Raw genomic sequence first — 17751 nt, 5'->3', positions numbered from 1 at the left:
CATCCATTTTGTGCCTGTATGTGATGTCAACATATACACAAAAGGTGAAAAGCTCAGATCCAAATATCATACTCGCTATCATGCAGATTTTGACATAGACACATCCCTACAGATGCAGCTGGATACTGGGCTTCAAGGACAAAAAATGAAAAGATAATGTAGTGTCACTTAAGAGATCAAAAGTGTCATATCATATCATATTGAAGGAAACAGATGTGAAAACTACCTACCTCAACAGGAGGAAAGTTTTCCCAATCCCTGGATTGGAGATTGTAAGGAACAATGGTGTCAGAGTCTTTTTTCATTATCCATTGAGATACTTCAGTCAAAGGGCAAAGAACAGTAATGCTTAGGACTCCTGTTTTGAAAGATGAGAGAAAATTTGGGAGTACAATAATATACGAATAGCTGCTTGTACTGTGGAATATTTGTATAAGGCTACTTGTCCTTATTAATAGAGATAAATAATATAAATATGTTTTAAAATCAAGGTCAGTAAGTCCTCCCAGTTCAGAAACTCTAATAGTTTTTCAGTACCACTCTGCCCTTTTGAAGCCTTAAAAATACATACCGTAATATGGAAAAGAATAGTTGTAAACTAGATTTTAATGCTATCTGGTATTAAAACTACTTGGACAGTAGTCTGTGTTACAGAATACATATCGTACAAAAATATTTTTATTTTTCTAACCATTTCCCAAAAGAAATAGAAGTTTCATAGGAGAGTATCAAGTATCTATAATTACATCTCAGAAAATTCTCAAAATACTCATACAACCATGTAACCACAGGATATATTTTTGTGATATTAAAAAAACAATATCTAAAAATAATGTAACAAAAAGGCTATAACTAATTTTGAAACTGGCATATGAATTTTTCTTAAATTCATATGTACATTTAGAACAAAACTGCATCTGTCTCTATTCAGAGGAACCTTGCTTTAACGTTTGCTTATTAACATGCAAAAATCTAATTCTGAGGTAAGGCTCAGAGAAACAAGAGATATCTCTGTGACATGGTGCATTCCTACCTGGGCATTCTTGTACTGCCTCCTGAAGAACAGTTATAGTGGGATGACCGTATGCCATGGCCAGATATTCTTCTGTATTTTTGGTGCGGAGGAGTTCAGTTCCTGAGCCATCCGCATGGACAATGAAGAATCTAAATCATCATTCCCACAAATGAGATCAATTCAATTATGCAAAGCAAATTATACAAAAAATTCCATATGAATTAGTTGACAAATACAATTAAGTCCACAACATTTATGCACAACATACCTGGGTGCATGTTCCCCATATATCACAGGAGTCTGAATTTCTGTGGGTTCAGTTACTTTGCTTTCAATATCAATGGTAGGAATGAATGTAGATGTGTTACCATCAGCCATGACCTACAAAACAAAGAAATGCTTTTTCTTAATTATCCTTCTGCATACTTTGGTAGAGTGCACGTAGAAGCATCTTCCATGAAAACATACAGAGCTACCACAATCATGCAATATTTGGATTGGTTACTATCTGATTCCAGCCTTTGGAACCATTCTCTCTCCTCCCTGCTTCTATGAGCAAGATGGGAAATGCCAGCAATAACAATGGTATCAAAGAATTTGCCCAAAAACTAAGCATAAGCATGACAACAAATGCAAAGGCAAAAACCATCAAAGACTGAGCCTTCATCATCTATCAATGGCTAAAGTACCATTAGTACCATTCGGCCTAAAATTGAGTATTAGGGCCAAATAACCCACAAGGTGACTCATCAGTCTGCTATAGTAACATCCAAGCCTTGCTTCATTGGAATAGCGAGGAACTAACTATCCAGAAGGGAAAGTTAGTAAGAGTTGGAGAATGAGATGAAGCCCTAGTCAGCCAATTTTGTGTCCAATGTGGAATTAGTTGCTAGAACCAGCTCACAATTAGACTGGCAGAGAGATATTGGTACCTGACTGTTGCTGGGTGGGAGAAGATGCAAAAAGTGGTTTCTTTCCAACATTCCTCCACTGCTAATAGATAATACTAAAATTATTATATTTTTAAAGCAAATAAAGCTGCAAGTGCAGCGTACAATATATCAGTTCTGAAATTTCTGGAATGAGATTACCTCAAGTAATTTTGGCCTGGGTATATTAATTGTCTATATTTCAGATTTGTAAATTGATGACATATCAATTATGGCCTAGGAGAAATGAACTTTTGATTATCCAGGAGCAAAATGTATCCTTAAGAAAAAAAAAATCTTTATTTATATGATATTCAAGTTCAGCATTTTTAAATACATCACAATTTATAGTTAATCCCTTAAGAATTTTTAAAACAAATTACACAGAAAAAAGCATTGAATAATTTGAACATTAACCTTTCCATTTTACCTTGAAAATATTTCCTGCAGGGTCTGTCATCTTACAGACAATCTTGGAACTGTGTTTCATAATATATTTCCCTACATGCTGGTTCTCATCACTGGACATCAGTTCACTCTCATTTTTTTCAAATGCCTCTGGCGAGTAAACTGCAGAGTAATTTTCATCGATGAAGAGGGAACCTTTGTTTATGGGCAAAATCTACCACAATAATAAAAGAAGAAATTCAGAAAACATAGCTTGGTCTTTTAACACTTCAGAGGTCTTTAATATTTGTAACTAGTGAGCACATTTGCAATTTACAGAATAAAAAAACAACAGAATAACAGAGTTGGAAGGGACCTTGGAGGTTTTCTAGTCCAACCCCCTGCTCAAGCAGGAAACCCCATGACATTTCAGACAAGTGGCTGTCCAGTGATGAAGAAGCCACAACTTCTGATGGCAAACCATTCCACTGATTAATTGTTCTAACCATCAGGAAAATTCTCCTTAGTTCTAGGTTGTTTCTCTTCTTGATTAGTTTCCATCCGTTGCTTCTTGTCCTGCCTTCAGGTGCTTTGGAGAATAGCTTGACTCCCTCTTCTTTGTGACAGCCCCTCAGATATTGGAACATTGCTATCATGTCACCCCTCACCCTTCTCTTCATTAAACTAGACATACCCAATTCCTACAACTGTTTTAGCCTCCAGTCCCCTAATCATTTTGTTGTTCTTTTCTGCACTCTTTCTAGAGTGCATAACATTCAAAAGAGCATTATGAATGTCTGGCAGAACTATTACCATGATGTGTGCCCTTAGTCACAAAATATCATTTTTTAAAAAGACACACTAGTAAGACTAAAGGAAAGATAAGGTATTTGTGAGTTTATGGATACCAGATTATGGCATCTGAGTTTTACCATGCAAAACTACTAGTTTGTGCTTAATTTTATGCTCCAACATCTACTTCAAATTTATGAGGTTCAGAAATAAGTAATGTCACAAAGATACTGAGTACCAAATTAAAAAATATGTACTTCACAGCAGGCAGCTGGTGAAACTCAAGAGAAAGATTCACTATATTACACAAGAATAAGCAAACAAGACGTACACCAGGTCAAAACAAAACCACTGGCAAAACATACACTATACCTAGACAAGCAAGTTGGCTAAAATGAAAAGCAGGAACTACATATATACACTGTACAAATACAATATAAATATTCAGTAGATATTCCTTCTAGCTGTCTTAAAAGCATTCTTGCAAATAAAGACTACCGTATTTTCCGGCGTATAAGACGACCCGGCGTATAAGACGACCCCCTACTTTTAAGAGGTTTTTCAAGGTTTTTTGTCTTATACGCCAGAAAATACTTACATGCCCTGCCCTCCCTGTCCGTCGCAGAGGAGGCGAAGGCCCGACTGGCCCCGCCGGCCCTCCCGCTGCTCCCGCGCTTCTGCCGGCCCCCGAGGCGCAGCGTTTCCCGGGCGGCAGGCAACACCGGAGGGCAGCTGCCACCCCGCCACGGCCGGCGCCCCTCCTGCTTCCCCCCCAGGCCTTGAACTTCTCCCATTCGGCGCAGGGCGGGGCAGCTCCGCCCGCAGCCTCTTTTTCATGTGCCGCTTCCCTCTCACCGTCGGCCGAGGCGCGCTCGGCCCGGGCTCCCGGTCCCTCTTCCCGGCCGGCTTCCCGCCCTGCCCCTCATGGAGCTGGCCTGGGCGTGCAGCCTCTCGGTGTGGCTGCTTTTCCTGGGCAGCCTGGCGGTGCAGCTCCTGCGCTCGGACCTGTTGCTGAGCCGGCGGCTGCTGCTGCGCATGGGGCTGCTGGCCGTCCTGCAGGCGCTGGGCCGTCCTGCCGCTGCCCCTCAGCACCGTGCTCACGGCGGCTGCCTGCTGGCTCGTCTCGGCCAGCACCGCCTGGCGGAAGCGCAGCGTCGGACAGGAGCAGGACTTCCCTGCCGGCTCCCGTCCGATGCTCTTCCCTCTGAGGCAGCTGCTGCCTCAAGAGGGAAGAGCGTCGGACGGGAGCCGGCTCTTCCCTCTTGAGGCAGCAGCTGCCTCAAGAGGGAACAGCGTCGGACGGGAGCTGGCTCTTCCCTCTTGAGGCAGCAGCTGCCTCAAGAGGGAAGAGCGTCGGACGGGAGCCGGCAGGGAAGTCCTGCGTGTGCGCGCGTGTGCAGGACTTCCCTGCCGGCTCCCGTCCGACGCTCTTCCCTCTTGAGGCAGCATCCCCGAGGACTCCTTAGGAGCCGGGGAGCGATGCTGCCTCAAGAGGGAAGAGCGTCGGGCGGGAGCCGACAGGGCAGTCCTGCACACGCGCGCACTCCCCAGCTGCTAAGGAGCAGCCTTGGAGTGCGCGCGTGCGCAGGACTGCCCTGCCGGCACCCGCCAGACGCCACCCACTGATTTTCTGGCGTATAAGACGACTGGGCGTATAAGACGACCCCCCAACTTTTGAGGTGATTTTCATGGGTTAAAAAGTCGTCTTATACGCCGGAAAATACGGTATGTTGGAGGCTACTGTACCTCCTCCTAATTTGGCATTTTAAAAAAATCTAGTATTATAAGAAGAGGAGTGTATCTATCAGGCACTATCAGAAGCCTGACTGTAATCAGGAGTGATTACTTACTTGGTATAACTCTCACTCTTTTTGTGCTTTTCCCTTTCTAGAACAATCATTTCTCCAGCATTAGTTTTAGGTGCATATAATTGCTTTCAATAGTAATGGTTAGACTGTTTTTACTTAAATTGGTAGCACTGAGATAAATTGAACGCTGAGATAAAAAGAGTTCAAAACTTTTGACAGATCTTAATTTCCAACTAACCTGATATGTTCCTTGTGGATTGGATATAATTGAAGTGCCATCAGGAAAAATTGCACAGCAAGTACTGTCCTCAGAGTTTGTTAGGACTGTTGCAAAGTGTGGATTTTCGATACGCATGCATTTCACCTTTCTTGTGGTGGTTTGAGGGTAACCGTCTATGAAAGAAAAACCAACTCATCTTAAAAAAGGATTTATATTGAACAAAGTATGTTTGTGGAAGAAGGCAAAAGTTCTCTTTCAAAAAGGTTAATTTAGGCTTATCCCTCTTTGGACTATAATCCAAATTATCAAGAATTATTGAAGTTATAGTCCATCGTTTGGAGAGAAATACTGTGATGAAATAATGCTTTGGGGAACTTCTCATTTGTTCAATTTGTTAACAATGGGAACTGGAGCATGCACAGATGGCTGAGGAGGTGCAGCCTGAGCATGGTTGGGCTGGTGGGGGGGGGCTGCTGCTGGGCCTGTGAGAGTGGGCAGATGGCTGGGGAGATATAGAGTGTGCCTTTTTAAAAAATAGCAATAAGCAATCACCAAATTTTATGATTGCTTGGCATAGTTTTAAAACATATATTTAGAACTTTTGTTACCCATTCTATGAATATATTCCTTACCACTATTGGGAGAACGTAGATCTTAGAGCAGAGAAAATATTAGATTGCCTTTTTTGAAAAGGATGCTAATGCTAATAAAAATGCCAGTGTAATTTTTCACCTTGATTTTATCATTACAAACACAGAGACACCTCTCCCACTACCCAGTTAACATAACCAGTGTTTCATTGAGAAAGATTTTAACATCCCTTCATCTGTCCCACACATATTTTGAAGGAAGATTTTGTAAGCTCCCTGTCAAACAATACTTCTGTCCTTGTAGTAGTGACCAAGTGGAGGACATTATCTATTATATTTTCCACTGCCTCATTTACAATGAAATCAGGGTCAAATGGTAAATAAACTCAAGGGCTCTGACCTTGAAAAACTGAATTATCTCCTTATAGATATATTCCAACTGTCAGCAAACAAGTTGCTACTTTTTTGCTCTACTGTCATTTAGAAAGAAATATTTAAGTTCTTGGTTGTAACTTGCTGCCGGCATCAAGTTCCCTTCGTCCAGTGTGCTCCCACAGGGAGGGTCTTCTCAGGGTGCCACCGGTAAGAGATTGCCGGCGGGTAACACCCAGGGATAGGGCCTTCTCAGTGGGGGCGCCTGCCCTTTGGAACCAGCTGCCAGTGGAGCTGAGGACTGCCCCCGACCTCCGTTCATTCCGCCGGGGCCTGAAGACCTGGCTCTTCGAGCTCTCTGGCCCAGGCTGAGGATTAATTTTATTTTAACTGGGGTTTTATTTGGGCAGGGACACATATATATTTTTTTTTAAATTTGTTTTTAACTTTTGTATTTTGGTTTTTTAATCACCCTGTAAACCGCCCTGAGTCCTTCGGGAAAGGGCGGTATATAAATGTAATAAAATAAATAAATAAATAAATAAATAAATAAATAAATAAATAAATAAATAAATAAATAAATAAATAAACAAACAAATAAACAAATAAATAAACTTTGACTTTATTGTGTTATAATCTTTTTAGATCTAATACTTTTGTTGCTCTATAGTTTTATTGTTTTATTGTATTTTTATTGTGTTTTATGGCACTCCTATGTTACGATCTATGGCTACAACAATCTTTCTTATTTACTTACTTACTATATTTAGGACTGGATTATTGAATATACAATATGAAAGAAAAAAATAATCAGATTTCCCTGAACTTTAATATATATTATTTGGACCTGCACTTTGGTTGTCTCTTTCTTGTTTAATATTTATATTTTTATCCATAAGGTATTGAGAAGAAAATTAGGTTTTAAAGATATGAACCTCATGTGCAATCATGTATGTAAATTATTTGGAATTTGTTAATTTATGAGAAATCATGGGTATATCAATTTTGAGGCATCATGGAAAATACATAAGTTATGAATAAAAGATTCTAAATTGAGGAAGTATGTTTATTTTCAGCCTTTGTGTGGTTCTTTAGAGATGTAAAATGGAAAATGTCAAATGTGATTCCATGTGGTAAAGGTTTAAAAATACAGCATAGTATATGATTGTTTTATAGTATATTTTTTGTATATTTTTTCCTTTATTTTGTTCCTATTTATAGCAGTAAAACAATATTTAATAAAGTTAAAAAGAATAATATAAATCCATGCCTGATTAACTGGTTCCTACGACTGATCTTGACAATGGAATAAAAATCATGTGTGTTTGTGTGTGTATGCACACGTGCGGTATAATGTATATAAGTTCTTTAATTTGATCCAAGTATTAACCTGCAATGTTAACCAGCGTGTTTTAATCTGCATGTGTTAACCCACATGTTTTACATACTGATTTGTCTGTGTGAAATATTTCACACAGACAAATCAGTATGTAAAACAGCTTACTGTACTTTGAATTCCCTGATTTGAAAAATAAGTAGATAAGTAGATGCTGGAGGTTTTTCTCCAGTTTGAATTTTAATCTTACTGAAATACTTCCTTGCTTACCTCCCAGCCACATACTTGCAAGGTGCTATGGGGGAAGACATTTAATAATATTTTTAAAAAAATTAGGAAAAAAGGAGTTCCCAAATTAATAATTGTCAGCTTTAATTTTAAATGAAACTGAAAGTTTTTTGCCCACCATTAGGTTCTGCATGTTGCAAATAAGAGAATTTGGTCATGGAGAATCTGATCATCATAAATATTTGGCAAAAGCATAGTACAAAGAAAGTTGCTACGAAGAACTGTAATAGCTATAGATCTCAATGTGATTTATTTATGCACCATATGTGCAAGAATAAGTGAAAAGCCAGGAATTTTTCTTGTTGACTAATCTTAGATATAGCCTCAATTTTAGATGAAGAATATATAGAGAGAACTAGCTGCACTTAATCACTGAAATATAGAAATATGTTAGAAATATAATAAGTAATGAGAAATTAAAGCCACAAGTATTTGAAATTATCAACCACCTCTCTTACATTAACATACTACTATCTACTACTATCTACCTGCTTCTTCATTGTCATTAGGAGAAGCAATTTCTACACAGTCCTGGAAGAGGGTACTTATTCTGGTGCCATCAGCATGATCTACTATTCGGGATCCATCTGTTTTCTCCACAATTAATACTTTATCTTCTCTCATTACCATTACCTAGAATTGAAAATTATCAATGAAGTGTTACAAATGGATTAAATGCTCAACAAACATTTCAGAATATTTTAATACGTTTACGTTTACGTTTATTTGATTTCTATACCGCCCTTCTCCCTAGGGACTCAGGGCGGTTCACAGGGCATATATAAAAATAACAGTACAAAAGTTAAAAGGAAATTAAATCAATGCCCAGTTAAAAACAAGAATACAATACAAAAACACCAAATTTAAAACCCATAATCCCCCATCAGGCCAGACCCGCTAATTCAAATAAGTGGGTCTTCAACCCGCGATGGAAGGTTCGGAGGTCTGATGTCGTCCGGAGCTCCACCGGCAGTTGGTTCCATAATGCCGGAGCGCCCACAGAGAAGGCCCTCCCCCTGGAGGCCACCAGTCGGCATTCCCTGACCGGAGGCACCCTGAGGAGGCCCTCTCTGTGGGAACGCACAGGGCGGAGGGGAGTTGACGCCGGCAGCAGGTGGTCCCTGAGGTAACCCGGACCCATGCCATGTAAGGACTTGAAGATCATAACCAAGACCTTGAACCTCACCCGGAAGACAACTGGTAGCCAATGCAGCTCGCGGAGCAAAGGTGTAACATGGGAGTACCGGGAAACTCCCAAGACAACTCTCGCGGCCGCATTCTGTACCAGTTGGAGCCTCCGAGTGGTCTTCAAGGGAAGCCCCATGTAGAGAGCATTACAGTAGTCAAGGCGAGAGGTCACGAGCGCATGAGTGACCGTACACAAGGCATCCCGGTCCAGATAGGGCCGCAACTGGCGCACCAGGCGAACCTGGGCGAAAGCCCCCCTAGTCACGGCCACTATATGATCTTCCAGGGTAAGCCGTGAATCTAGGAGGACTCCCAAGTTGCGAGCCCTATCCACAGGGGGTAAAAGCTCACCCCCCACAGAAAGAGATGGAACATTTTGAATGTCCCGGGATGCCGGAATGTACAGCCACTCAGTCTTGTCAGGGTTGAGTTGAAGTCTGTTCCTCCCCATCCAGACCCGAACCGCCTCCAGGCAACGGGACATCACAGCGAGGGCATCACTGGGGTGGTTTGGGGTCGAAAAGAAAAGTTGGGTATCATCGGCATATTGATGATACCCAACTCCAAAACCACGAATGATCTCACCCAGCGGTTTCATGTAGATGTTGAACAGGAGAGGCGAGAGAACCGACCCCTGAGGAACTCCACAAACGAGAGACCTAGGGGCCGATCTCTGCCCCCCTGCCAACACCGACTGCGAGCGTCCCAGGAGATAGGAGGAGAACCACCGAAAAACTGTGCCTCCCACTCCCAATCCCCTGAGACGCTGCAGCAGGATACCATGGTCGATGGTATCGAAAGCCGCCGAGAGGTCTAATAGGACTAGGACAGAGGAATATCCCCTATCCCGAGCCCTCCAGAGATCATTCACCAATGCGACCAATGCCGTCTCCGTGCTGTACCCGGGCCTGAAACCCGATTGGTAGGGGTCCAAATAATCCGCTTCATCCAGGACCAGAGGGAGTTGATGCGCCACCACACTCTCAACAACCTTTGCAAGAAAGCGAAGGTTGGAGACTGGACGAAAGTTGTTCAATACAGCTGGGTCCAAGGCAGGCTTCTTGAGGAGAGGTCTCACCACCGCCTCCTTCAAGACGGTGGGGAAATAACCCTCACTCAAAGAAGCAGATATAACCGCCTGGAGCCAGCCTCGTGTCCTCTCCCTAGCTGCATAAACCAGCCAGGAAGGGCACGGGTCCAACAAACATGTGGAGGAGCTCAGCCTCCCCATAATCCTGTCCACTTCATCAGGGGTCACAGAATCAAACTCTTCCCAGGTAACATTGACAAGACCGCTCGTGTCCTGATCGCCAGACTCTGCCCAGTTGGAGTCCAAACCGGTCCGAATCCGAGCGATTTTATCCGACAGATGTTGACTAAATTCCTCGGCACGACCCTGCAAGGGATCCTCCCTCACCTCCTGATTAAGAAGTGAGCGAGTCACCCTAAACAGGGCGGCCGGGCGATTATCTGCGGACGCGATGAGGGTAGAGAAGTAGTTACACCTCGCCACCCTCATCGCTGCGAGATAAGACCTAATGTAGGTTCTTAACCGCAACCGGTCGGGTTCGGATCGGCTAGACCTCCAACAGCTCTCTAGGCCCCGTTTCCGACGCTTCATCTCCCGGAGCTCCGCGGTAAACCATGGAGCTCGCTGGGATCTGCGCCGGGTCAGGGGCCGCAAGGGTACAACCCGGTCAAGTGCCTCAGTGGCTGCCCTTTCCCAGGCTTCCACTAAGGCATCCGCCGAGCTGTGAGCAATGGAGGCAGGTGGGGACCCCAGCGCCGCTTGGAATCTATCAGGATCCATTAAGCGTCTGGGGCGGTACCATCTAATTGGCTCCGTACCCCCACGGCGGGGGGTGGCAAAACGGAAGACCATCCGCAGGAGATGATGATCGGTCCATGACAGGGGCATAATAAATGGAGAGCCCCCACCAAGATCATCCAACCACCGTCTAGATAAAAAAATCAGGTCAAGGGTGTGACCTCCCTCATGAGTTGGTTCAGAAATTACTTGCGTCAGGTCCATGGCCGTCATGGAAGCCATGAACTCCTGAGCTAGCTCAGATGAACCTCCCAGGGATGGTAGATTGAAGTCTCCCAAAACTATAAGTTTGGGAAACTCAACCACCAACCCCGAGAGGATATCGAGCAGCTCGGGCAGGGCTGCCGCTGTGCGACTAGGCGAAATGTACACCAGCAGCAAGCCCAACTGTGCCCCAGAACCAAATCTCACAAAGAGAGACTCACACCCGACTATCTGAGAAACGGTGGTCTCCCGCGGACATAAGGTCTCCCTAATAGTGACCGCCACTCCCCCACCCCTACCATGAGCTCGTGGCCGGTGTAGCACCCGGAAGCCTGGTGGGCAGAGGTCAACCAAAGGGACCCCACCCTCTGGGCCCAACCAAGTCTCCGTGATGCAGGCCAGGTCCGCATGCTCACCCTCAACTAAATCCCTAACGAGGGGAGCTTTGTTGACCACGGACCTGGCATTCAGATACACCAGCCGGAGCTCAGGAGGCTGCACATCCTCGCTCCCGGGACCTCGGGGAAGAAGCAGAGGGTCGGAGCGCCTCACCGCTTGCAAGTAGCGGAGATGGCCCTCCCGGTAGCGATACGGCCCCCTGTCTATCCGCCTGCTGCCATTCCCCGTCGTGGGAATTGGTAATCCCACGACCCGCTCGTGAGCTCCGGAGACAGCGACACCCTGTTCTCCCGCCGCGCGGTCGGACCCAAGTCTGGCCTGAGCCATGGTTGATTGGCCACCCCCCAAAGCCAGACAACCCTTATCACCCACCCCTCTCCCTAACCCTATAAAAAATTTAGATAAAAAAATGATCAGAGGCCTTCTATTAACTTTATGTTGACGGCCCCTGCCCCTGCCCAGCCATCCTCCATCCTAATACAAACATTGGAAACATAGATTTGATCTTTTAAGTTGTGAAAATGGATTGTATTACTTATAAAGACATCAGGATAATGAAACAGTACCGTTCCATTAACTGGATCCGTGGCCTGGTAAGACAAGAGTGGTTTCAGGTCAAGCTTTTCGCTTCCCTTGGTGCCTATCTGAATGCCTAATGGGGTAGTCGTTATCCAGGTGCCAGCAAAGGCATCAGTGGATGATTGTTCAGGCTCAGGCAGATGTTCTTGAGCAATTGTTTCAATAGCTTCATTTTTTCCTGCAAGCAGACCTTTAGTATTTTTTCCTGGAAAATAACAGGAAAAAATAACATTTATTCATACACTTGGATAACATTCTAAAAACTTCATTGTGTGAAGGGCAGCTAAAGTGTCAGCATGTATTTTTCTAATTAACTATCTAACCACAAAATATGGACATTGGAAGACTTACTCCTTCATGGTTACTCTTTGTCAAAATACAGAACTATTTTTCATTAAAGCATACCTACTCCTAAAGTAAAGGATAGAAATTGTTTGTAAGAAAATCATAACTTAGACCAGGGATTTTCAGCTCCATGGAATCCTACGGCTCCATTATAGATCAAGAGCAAAAAAAAAAATCACTATTTTTCACAGACAATTTAGATTCAGATCTGGAAGAATTTGACTTCCAGACTCGAGATGGACTTTTAAGAAAAGATTTGTTTCCAAGGATTCTTGAGGGATCTAGGGTTTTGTTTTTTTTATCTTTTCAGTTGTCAGCCTATTTCTTTGGGGAGGAATAGTACTGGATAAATGCATCTTACTGCTGTTTGAGAATATGTGACATTATTTTTATAAAGGCACAAATATTGAATATGATTCTTTGCATTACGGATGCCCTACAGAACAATGTGATATAATATATTACATAAAGTACTATAATTATACAACATTATATTATTTTACTCTATAAGATTTGTTTGTTTGTTTGTTTTTTGACTTCTTCAACTTCAACTTCTTTTTCAGTCCTGGACTATATGACTTACTGCTTTTTTTACTGCTTGTCTCCGGAGTTGGTGTGATCTCTGTATGAGGTGTGCTGGGTGCAGGTGGAGGTGGGATCACAGGGCCAGAATCAGGACTCCTAATCACTGTGCCATCAGCAAAGAGTATCTTAAAAACAGCAAAGCAAAATGTGATCAGCTACAAAGATATGCAGAACAGCAGATACAGTACTATGTTCAAATTAAAAAAAATGACCAAAATGTGTAAAGAAGTTTTATACCTGGATTTAACATTTCTACAGACTTATATTTACATTTAGATGAAACAGTTCTATAGATTTCAACTCTACTCAATAATTAAACTTCCTTGGTGGCCACGCTTCATACTGAAAAATGACTGAAACCGTTTGAAAATATTAGCAAAGCACAGTAGCTTCTCCATGTGCATCTAAGCCAAGAGAAAAATAATTAATACAGAAAAAACATAGCATGCAGGAATATATATTCAAACACAGGTTGTCATAATTTGAGGTGAAGTCTACTTAATTAGGGTGTTATGAGTCAGTCAGGATTTAATTCAGTAATAAAAAGTGAATTTTACATTCAAAGCTAAATGAATATAAGTATACCTGAGTGGATCCATCTATCATGTACTTCACAACAGTCCCTTCTCGTGTTATTACTCTGGAAAATTCTTGCTCTATTGGTTTCTTCACCGTTTTATGAAGTTGCGACTGTTTTACTCTTTGTGGATAGCTCTGCCTAATAAATATTTCAAAAGGAGATTCCTTGACCATATTGTTATCCTCTGTTTCCATCTCAGCCTTGCTGTCACGGGCAGTCTCATTCCTGACAGTAGGATCTGCTCCAGATTCAACACTGGCTTTAGCATTGAATGTCTTGTCTCCATTGTCTTTAGCTACAGGTTCATGGGGCTGAATCTGCTTTTCTTTGCTCTCCTCTGTTTTGATTTCTTCCAGCTTGATTTCACCTGATTTAGTCTCATCTGTTTTGCTTTCTTCATCATCGTTCTTGTCTTTCTCTCCTTTTTCTTCACCTTTTACATAGCAAAACAATTTTGTTAAGTCGGTTAAAATTATTAAAGTAACAGTTGACTACGGAAACTTGAGGACCTCACCAATGTTACAAAATGTCAAAATGGAAACCCAAGAATAACAATACAATACTGACCCAAATTTATGCTTATACCTCAGTGAATGAAAGGTTAGTCAAGAGAGGAAAGGCAGCAGTTCAAATATTTTAAACGTAATGCTACAAATGATCTATTCATATATATTTTAATCCTGCAAATTAATACCTTTACCATTAGTTTCATTAGCTCTACTTGTTACCATAAATTGAACAGAATGCCACCACAGATTTTACTGTATGAGGAACAAACTCAAGTCTTTTCAGCTGCAGGAATGGTAGCATCAAATGGAGTCCAACTACTTACTATTCAGCATTTCCCAATCTTAAATGTGCAACCTAAAGAAGTATCTCTGACATAGGTATCTTGCTGAAAGTCTTAGTTATATTTTGAAGTGAGGTTACATGGATGAAATCTTCATTTAAAAGCTAGCATCAGGGAAACTGATGCATCAAAGATTGAAAACAGAGTGCTTCATATTTTTAAAAAGCTTTCTGGGAAGTTAAACAATTAAATACACTATGGGTACATGTATATATGCTGTAAAAATAAAATGGATATGACATTTTTAATTGCAGGGAAAACCATCCCAGAATTCTGTCTGATTTAGAAGATTAAAAAGTGAATTTTCCCTGATTCAGATATCCTTAGATGTAAATTCATTCTAGCTGAACTGGGGTAGGTTCCCATCCAGAGCTTTAGTAGAAAATATGTCAACATCCCTATATAGTTGAAGTAAAAAAATGAGTAGATCCCCGTTCATCGTAAGTTTACTATATTTCCTGCTTGTCTCCAATATGCTTACTAAAGGATATTTTAGCCACTAAAGCCAATATTGCTTTTTCTTTTTGTGTGGACTGAAAAGCTTGTGTACTCAGGAAGTAACATACTGTAAGAGCTTTCATTACCTGATGGAACATTAACAGTACAATTGCTTTTGTAAAAAAAAAATGTTTATTCAACCAACCTGCGAATTTTTGACCAATAAAGGTAAGTACCAATCCATTGGGAGAAGACACGTTCAAAGTATTGAAACTACGAGTTTCAGAGACAGCCTGTGCTTGGACTGGCTCATTTCTTTCTGTCTACAATATGCAAAAGAAGCAGAAAATGATAATGTATTTAAAACATTTCAGTTCTCCACAGTGCCAAATAGCTTTAAGGATTAATAGAATAGTGCACTAGTACATAAAATCAGTTTAAAAGTTTTTGCCAAGTGTTAATTTAATTTTAGCGTTAGCAAAGGCACTTAAATAATTTTCTATTGGTTTCAGATTCTGTGTTTGTCAAATTGCTTGCCAAAATTTCTAAGTATTTGTTAATGTAAAAATTTTTTTAAAAAAATATTTAACTGTAACTTGGTATAGTTACTTGGCTGCAAAGCACAGACTATTTACAGCTTATTTTTATTTATTTATTTGTATCCCACCTTTATTATTTTTTACAATTATCTCAAGGTGGGAAACATATCCAACACATCTTCCTCCTCTTATTTTCCCCACAATGTGTTTCTTAAAAACCCGTTTCCTCAATCATTGGGAATTCTGAGTAGGAAAATCTGATCTGATTTTTGTTTAGCGAACTACCCATTCTATAGCTGGTAGAGAGCAAAGGAAGCACAAAATGTTAATATACACTTGTGGTTAGCAATTTTATTTACTTATTTCATTCTAGATATTAGCACTCAAACTGATAAGGTGTTAAATAGATCTTTAACTTGGTTGGCTAAGAACAAAACTATTTTTTGATTTGAATAATTTCTGTCAAAAATTATTTCTGAGTTTGACCCAATTCTCAAGAACAATATATACTAGAGCCAGATTTGAATTGTTTGATTCCATAGCCAGTTGGTCAACTATCGGAGCTTCCACCATCTTCCATATCATGTATATCCAGTGCCTTAGCTATCAAAGATATTGCTCTTGTTTTGTTTTGTTTGATAGTCAACTATATGCCCCTCTTAGGCTTAGATAACATCCCTACTTGAAATTCTAAGCCCACTGGGATTTGAATGGCAGGTTGTCTTATTTCCTTCTGGCTTCTAATCTATACATGATGAAGAAAACGGCTAAGTTTATGATTAAGGCAGTTGACCAAAGGACGTGTTATATTGAATATTGTATTTACCTGAATATTGAGTCTTAGTATTTAACACATATGCATTTTATCACTGTATCTCCTTTTATTTACTTTACCTTGGACTTATATACTGTATTTTATTTTCATTTTATATTCGATATGGTTGTAAGACTAATTAACCAATAAATTATCTGTCTACTTATTTATGAAATCTATATTTTTCCCTTGGCTAATGGAAGGAATTCAAGGCCAGTTTTTTTCTTCTCTGTTGTAAACAAAATGTAAACAAAAATGTAAGGACCTGTAACTAATAATCTGAGGGGGGCCAAAATTATACTGTTTGCTGAGCAGCCTAATTTGTGATGATCGGTCATAATACTATGCCAATGGGAGTATATCTTGCTTGCTGCACAGATGCCGAATCTACTCAGAATATCTGGAAGGAATATATTTGGAAAATGACTGAGTCATCTTATCAGAAGGGTTTTAAACTAAAATTGAAGGAGGAGGGTGACCAAATTTCACAACCTTTAGGATGTATTTCCAAGCAAAAACCACGAGACAACCAATCAAATAAGGAGGTTGAGAGTAAAAAGAAGAAAAACTCAAATGCAAAGTAGGGGATGTAGGAATCATACCAGGGTCAGCCACTTGGTGTAAATGTTAGTATAAATGCCTGTACACTAACGTTCAAAGTTTAGGGAACAAACAGAATGAACTTGAAATACTAGTAAATGAGTGCAAGTATGATATAGTTGCCATTACAGAAACTTGGTGGCATGAAACTCATGACTGGAATGTACTGATACAACTATTCAAAAGAAACAGAGCTAACAAAAGAGGAGGTGGAGTTGCATTATATGTTACAGACCATTTCCTCTCTGCAGACACACAACAAAGTTACAACGGCACTGTAAAAAGTGTCCTATGACTATTTTTCACACAACCATTGCAGCATCCCCATGCTTGACAACTGACTCACATTTATGATGGTTGCAGTGTCCCAGAGTCACGTGATCACCTTTTGCAAACGTTGACAAGCAAAGTCAATGGAGAAACCAGATTCATTTAACAACCATGCTATTAATTTAAGAACTGCAGTGATTCACTTAACAAATGTAGCAAGAAAAATCATAAAATGGGGCAAAACTCACTTAACAAATTTCTCACTTTGCAATATAAATTTTGGGCTCAATTGTGCTCGTACGTTGAGGACTACCTATATGTAGGAAACATACCACAGTAGTAATGGGGGTCTTTAACTACCCTGACATCAACTGGAAGACAAACTCTGCAACAAATGGGAGATCGAACAGATTCCTGACTAACCTAGCTGACAACCAATACCCAAAAGGTAGAGGAGGCAAATACAGGGACTGCTATAAATGGACTTTATTCTTATAAACAGAGAAGAAGTGATAGAAGGGATTGAAGTTGCAGGAACTTTAGGGGAGAGTGACCATGTCATATCAGAATTCAATATAAAACAGACACAAGCAACAGAACATAATCAAATCAGCATCTTAGACTTAAAAGAGCTGATTTTAACAAATTCAGAGCGAGCTTGGGAAGGATCCCATGGATGAAAATCTTAAAGGGGACATCAACTTAAGAAGCTTGGGAAACTCAGAAAAATACAATTATAAAAGTTCAGTCCAGTTCAATATCACTAAAAAAGAAAAACAAGAAAAAGCCAGCATG

At 40.9% G+C, this 17751-nt stretch overlaps 1 protein-coding gene across 1 annotated transcript in view; it reads right to left on the bottom strand.

The window, feature by feature from the left end:
- The window catches only part of SPAG17 (sperm associated antigen 17), a gene marked incomplete at its 5' end in the record, with an annotated part of 120744 nt that overhangs the window by 38522 nt on the left and 64471 nt on the right, over positions 1-17751 (bottom strand). The window contains 10 exons of the mRNA XM_081318920.1: positions 231-358; positions 1034-1164; positions 1284-1396; positions 2375-2566; positions 5170-5324; positions 8226-8370; positions 11923-12140; positions 12864-12990; positions 13451-13878; positions 14939-15056. Coding sequence (XP_081175046.1) covers positions 231-358; positions 1034-1164; positions 1284-1396; positions 2375-2566; positions 5170-5324; positions 8226-8370; positions 11923-12140; positions 12864-12990; positions 13451-13878; positions 14939-15056 — 1755 coding nt within the window. The remainder of the gene's footprint in view (positions 1-230; positions 359-1033; positions 1165-1283; positions 1397-2374; positions 2567-5169; positions 5325-8225; positions 8371-11922; positions 12141-12863; positions 12991-13450; positions 13879-14938; positions 15057-17751) is intronic.

The sequence above is a fragment of the Vipera berus genome (genome assembly GCF_964194415.1).
Source record: "Vipera berus genome assembly, chromosome: 2".
Taxonomy (NCBI): Eukaryota; Metazoa; Chordata; class Lepidosauria; order Squamata; family Viperidae; genus Vipera; species Vipera berus.
The sequence above is the reverse complement of the archived record's forward strand: the minus strand, read 5'-3'. Positions and strand labels throughout refer to the sequence as shown.